Consider the following 6,000-nt stretch of genomic DNA (forward strand, 5'->3'; position numbering starts at 1 on the left):
GCTTTCGTGACTGCAAGGATTCATACTCTTAGGTTTTTTCGGGAAAAAGTCACGTAGGGAGAAATAAATAATAAAAATATATAATTAAAACATTTATAGAAATAATAATAGAAATAAAATAATAAATCACGACGTTTCGGAGGCAACACAAGTCTCCGTCATCAGGTGGGACCGTCACAGCTAAGGTCACTGTTCTTCTTGGTTCTTTCGGTAAAGTCACGTAGAAGAGAATTATGTTTTATTGTCATTATTTTATTATTTCCCTTCTACGTGACTTTACCGAAAGAACCAAGAAGATGAATCCCTGCAGTCACGAAAGCTTTAAATCGAAATTTAAGGTCACCCTTGCACACGAGGCAATCCTGGTCTCCCGAGTTCTCACCTGGTTCGACAAAACAGACTTCAAATCACAGGCAGCCGAATCTCGACCGCTCAGCGGTGCCGCGATGAAGCCTCGCCAATATATTCCTCACGGCCACGCAATGCGTGCTGGGTGGTTGGGAAAGCCCCCCCCCCGCCCCCGTCCATCCAGCAGTGGAGTGTGCGCGTGCACACACAACAACAACAACGACGACGAAGCGTGGCGTCTCCACGCTCGCGCCGATTCTCGATGCGTGCGAGTGTCTCGCGGCTGTATTTCTATCATTATCATCGATGCCCCGTCCCTTCGTTGCGAGCCCAGAAGGCGCCCGTTACCAGCGCCGCGCTCTGTCCTCGTAACTCATGCGAGGAGATGAGAGATGGTGGTGGAGGAGGAGGAGGTGGAGGGATATGGGTGGTGGTGGGGGGTGGAGTTCGTGCCACGAGATAAATCTCACGCTTTACTGCTCGAGAAGCCAATTGCGCATCGACCCCCGAGGAGCCGGAGCTGGTGCCCCCCCACCCACCCACCCCCCGTGCGCGTCGTCTGTGTCCGTCTATTTAATTTGGATTTTCCGCTGCGCCTTGGAAACAAAGATAAAGATGCGCCGCCTTCACGCTCGGAGCTGGGGCGAGAGGGGTGGGTAGGGGGGTTGTGTGTTCATGAGTCACCGGGCCCGGCTGCCTTTGTCTCCCTCCCCCCCCCATTTCCGATGTTTTGACGCAACGCACGATGGGTTTAAATAGCCACTTCTTACCACTAAACGTTGGCCGTGATCGGCAATCGAACCCAGGGCCCCAGGGCCGGCCCGAGGCATAAGCGAACTAAGCGGCTGCTTGGGGCCCCCTGGCCACCAGGGGGCCCCCGAATCGTTTTTTTTTTTTTTTTTTTTTTTTTACAATTAAATAACTTAAACAAGTGAAAACCTCACTGTATTCGTTTATAATATTCGCTATAACATTATAGTGTGACATTTGTGTCAATAATCTTCTAGCACAGATGAGTCTGCGTGGTGGGAGGGGGGCCCCCAAATCAAATTCTGCTTAGGGCCCCCAAGAGGCTCGGGCCGGCACTGCAGGGCCCCATGGCACCGGAGCACATTGCGCAGAGCTCCACAACTTTAGACGATGCACAGCGCGCATTTTTACCTCGGTGATTAATATCAGCGCCGACAGTAAAACGGATCGATGGTCCTGGAATTATTTTGGCACCCAGCCAGATCCATCTCGCCTTGTTTGGTTTTTATGCTTCTTATTTTGTCTTCATTAGGATCATAGGAATAAAGGCTACAATGACTATATGATTACTATGGATCGGCATACCTTGTATCCCAGTTCCTTACGCCGATAACCCCGACTCCAAGTAAGACTAACAGCGGCCTGATAATTGAGTGAGATATTAAGCCCTGCTGACACTGACATTTGCAGCATCTCAATATTTTTGACTCATTAGGCAATTAACCATAGCGGACATTAGCCACCAGAGACGTTAGCCAGGGTTAGACGAACGTCTAGAACCCGAGGCACAACGCAGGGAGACACAGCAAGGGCACACGTGTCATCCACCACCACCACGACCACCACATCGACGGTCACTGCATCGCGGCGCTTTCAGATGTGCTTCCGAGGCCGTCTGGAACGCGCTTCCTTCCGGAAATTAGGAAGCCACTGGAGTTATCCACTTGTAAACCATCTAGATTGAAAACTCATTTCTGTAGAACTGCTTCTCGTGTTTAGTTTGTTCTGCTTCCCCCACACCTCCGATTACCAAAGGTTGGCAATGTTCTCTGCGAAAGAAGTTCAACACACATACACCTTTAAATTAGAATATAAGAGGTGATAAACAAAGAAAGATCTGCACAGATGGGTTCATAACCCACACACACGACAACCGTCCATTTTTACCCTCGGACACTCGACGCCCTTAAAATCGACAACTTCTCTGCTCGACACCGGGCAGAGGCATCACCGGGGCAAGCACCGGGGCAGCACCGGGGCAGCACGTACCCTCAAGCAGCTCGTCGAGGCTGGTGATCTTGTGCTGCCCGTCAATGGTGAAGACGGCGCGCACTCCCTGCGGCAGGTTCACGTTGTCGGACAGCGTGCGGGTCAGGTCGGCGAGCAGCGCCTCGAACGAGCGGAACCTGTCCGGCGAGATGGCGTACACGATGCCCTTGTAGTACTTGTCCCCGTTGCGGTAGAAGCGCACCTTCTTGGCCTTCTTCTCCGAGCTGAGCGCCTGCAGGGTCCGGGTGCGGTACAGGCTGCAGTGCGCGCTGTGCGAGGGGCTGGGAAGGCCGTTGGCACCGCGGGAGCCGCGGCTGAAGCGCAAGCCGCGGTCCCGCTCGTCAAAGTGCTCCAGCTCGGAAAAGTCCCCGTTAAAGGACATGGCGGCGCTCAGGTGGTGGGTGTCCTCTACTTCTACTTCTTCTTCTTCTTGCTGCTGCTGTTGCTGCTGTTGACGACGATGACGCTGGTGGTCGGCGCTGTTGTGTGCTGAAGCTACGACGCCGCTTGCCTCGCTGTCTGCCAAACGGTCCCGAGCAGGTGCTGCTGCTTGATTCGGAGCGGCGGTGGTGGTCGCGAAGGTGGTGGTGGTGGTGGTTTCAAAAGTGTTGCCTTGTGCAGCGCAGTTGACGTTATCGGCCGATGCGTTCGGATTTCCTTGACAGGGGGGAGTCTTCTCGCACCTCGTTCGCAGACACCTGAACTCCGCACAGCCGAGACAAGGAGATGGATGGAGAAGGGTGGACGGATGGATGGATGCAGACGCGAGCATTCTTTGTTGGACGCAACGGGGCTATTGAGAAGCGACTGTCATCGCCGTGACGTAGCTGGTGATGCGATGATGATGAATGCAACTCGCGGTATCGTCGACATCGAATGCCAACAAGGCAACCGTCACGTTTGGTTGTTGGGTTTTAAAAATGGTAAAACACCTTGGTAGCAATATCATCGGGTCATTTATAATCCATACAGTACGCGTATTATGTCATTATCGCTGCATTGTTACGAATTACAAAATAGCTTCACAATTGAAAGAAAAAAACATTATCACCTGAAATTACTACAAAACAAGGGCACAAACAATCATGACGATTAATATTAATCTATACCGCAGGGGTATCACGAAACCCACAACACCGTGCGGCAAACATTTGAGAAATTGGTGCACAACAAATAATTCTGCTTGTCAGTGGCCTCAAAAACAGCCTCACCGAGTCTCTTAGACCCCCACCCCGTCCCCTCCGTTTCAGGAGGGTTCTGGCTGGCACACGACGGCTGCCCAAACGTTCCTCTTTTCAGTATCGTATCGTAACAGCACCGTGGACTCGTCGCTGTAAGGGCGACTGTACGCATCTGAGACCGCTGTGCGCGATGCGAGGAGCGTCTGGCAAGGATGGGGTGTGGATCTCTGCGGGGGATGGGTGGGATGGGTGGTCTGGGTTTGACGTGGGGTGGGAGGGGGGGAGGGAGTTGAGGGCGGGTGGGGGGGATTAAGGCGTTGTGAGCTGGGGAGGGCGGTGGAGGAGGCAAGGGGGGTGCCCAAGAAACACCGATCCGTACATACGGGCGCGCGAACATGCACCGAGATGAACCCAGAGACATCTCATGTCAATGCGCGCGTTGCAAAATAAAGAAATATATCGAGCCAAGACGATAAGCGGTAGGGAAAGGCAGCGGCGATGAAACGCCGCGATGCACGCGTGGAGCCATTAGCATTCATAGCAGCATCAGCAGCAGCAGCTTCTCTCTCGTCGGCGCGAAGCCTTCACGCGCGGCGCTCATCTCCAAGATGATGTTCAGCGTGATACCGCGTTGCTGAGTGGTGCGTGAGCACAAAGAACAAAAACGGAACATTCTTTAATTAAACTTTATTGGCCGAAATGTCAGTAATTATATATATTTTGTCCTTTTAATACCGTGTTACTGACGGATATGTTGAGCTCGTGTTAGTTGCAGCAGCAGCACTTCCACCAAAACCATACCCGTCTGTTGTGTGCAGATAATTGTCATCCCATTTTTTCTGGCTTTTTACGATTCAAATGGCAGTCTGTGATTTCATAAACCGATAAGCGAACGCAATTCCGCCGAATATAAAGCGGAGGGCCAGCGCTTCTGGGTAAGTCAAGCCAGGCAATCGCGGACAATAGCCGCGATGACTCACTGACAGTCGCTGACTGACGCAAGATGAATAGATGATGATGAAGATGATTTTTTAAATAACCAAGTTGGGATTTTTTGTTAAATCGCTGAACATCGCAATCAAATTTTTTTTTACCCGAAATGAATTGAAAGAGCGAGCCACTTGACCACTGCACGTCTGATAATTTTCGTTTCACGATGGTAATATTCAATTCGGTTGATTGGCACGTTGCCGACTGCAGATGGAGAGCGAGCTTGCAATGCAATGCCCCATTCGAGGGGGGCGGTGGCGGGTCCGTTGCGTTATCGAGCCGTGAGCGCAACAGAGACTCAGGGGCGCGACTCACATTCAAACAAAGAAACGGACATTAGGTCGCTCAGAGCCTCTCATCCCGACACTCGCTCACACCTTCACTCGTCCGCCCGCCCGCCCGCACAGGGATGCACACAGATTAATTTCAGTCGGATCCGTCGGCGCAAATTATTCGCGTTACCCGGCACACCACGTCCGGTATATCCGCCGCTCCGGCTGACACGGCGACTAAGTCACGTGTCAACCACTAACACCAGTCCACCAGCCACCCGCGAAATATTGGGCGAGACGTTAACCCATCGGGGATGTGTACACAATACCGTATGGAGAATATCGCGCGCGCACACACGTGGACAACGTCGGTGTGTGCGTCTCACCTCGAGGGGCGCGTGGGCTGCTGCTCTCTGCGTGGCTGGGAGCTCTCCCCGCTCGCCGCTCTTCGTAGTGGCTCGGAGTGAGAATGTGCGCGCAGGCGCGCCGAGGATGGGGAGTTTGCGATAGGGGAGGGGAGGTGGGGGGGGAGGCGATCGCCCTCCCATTCTCGGGCTCACTCCCTCCTCTCACTCCCATCTCACCCACCCCCTCCCAGTCCCTCCATCCCTCCCTTCCTCCTTCCCGCACGCCTGCCCAAGCTTCCCGTGATTCGACGCCGTTCGCCACGGGTGGTGGGTTCCCCCATCCCTACCGCCGAATCCAACATCGCCACCACTGCCATCATCACCACCTCCTCCATCACCACCACGCACGGTGCGAAAGAAGTTCAACGTGGATATATACCACCACTATCACCATCACCACCATCATCACTCAGCGTCAGCAGTTGCGCGCCTCCCCTTCCTCTCTCCTCCTACGCCTCTTCATCATCATCATTAATATCCATCAACATCACCATTATTATCCATCATCACCCCACAGTCGGCACAGCCTCGCGCGTAGCCCAGTACTTGTCCTTCTCTCACGACCATCATCGTCGTCGTCGTCACCACCATCACCACTCAACGTACGCAGCCGGCCAGAGGTGTAAACGGTTCATCCACGCGGACGATTCGATGACTTGTCACCTTTCCGGAACCAGGACTCTCACAAACGAGACTCGCCCTGTTCCCTATCGTGGTGGACGAAGCACCAACCGTGGCCGCAACGTTCAGGCGATAACGGCGGCGAAGACGAATCGAACCACA

The 6,000-nt window shown here is 53.3% G+C and overlaps 1 protein-coding gene across 3 annotated transcripts in view; it reads right to left on the reverse strand.

Annotated features, from left to right (window-relative positions):
• Positions 1-5,404, reverse strand: part of LOC144937641 (neuronal migration protein doublecortin-like) — a 65,689-nt gene extending 60,285 nt beyond the window's left edge. Inside the window, exons 1-2 of one of the 3 annotated variants that reach the window (XM_078865012.1) lie at positions 5,197-5,274; positions 2,368-3,065 (exon numbers count right to left, since the gene is read on the reverse strand). In XM_078865012.1, coding sequence (XP_078721138.1) covers positions 2,368-2,749 — 382 coding nt within the window. In that variant the 5' untranslated portion in view covers positions 2,750-3,065; positions 5,197-5,274. Of the gene's footprint in view, positions 1-2,367; positions 3,066-3,578; positions 3,719-5,196 lie in introns of those variants that run through there. The other 2 variants (XM_078865013.1, XM_078865014.1) reach the window with 2 other exon arrangements.
• Positions 5,405-6,000: the final 596 nt, after the last annotated feature.

The sequence above is a fragment of the Lampetra fluviatilis genome, chromosome 19, assembly GCF_964198595.1.
Source record: "Lampetra fluviatilis chromosome 19, kcLamFluv1.1, whole genome shotgun sequence".
Classification (NCBI taxonomy): Eukaryota; Metazoa; Chordata; class Hyperoartia; order Petromyzontiformes; family Petromyzontidae; genus Lampetra; species Lampetra fluviatilis.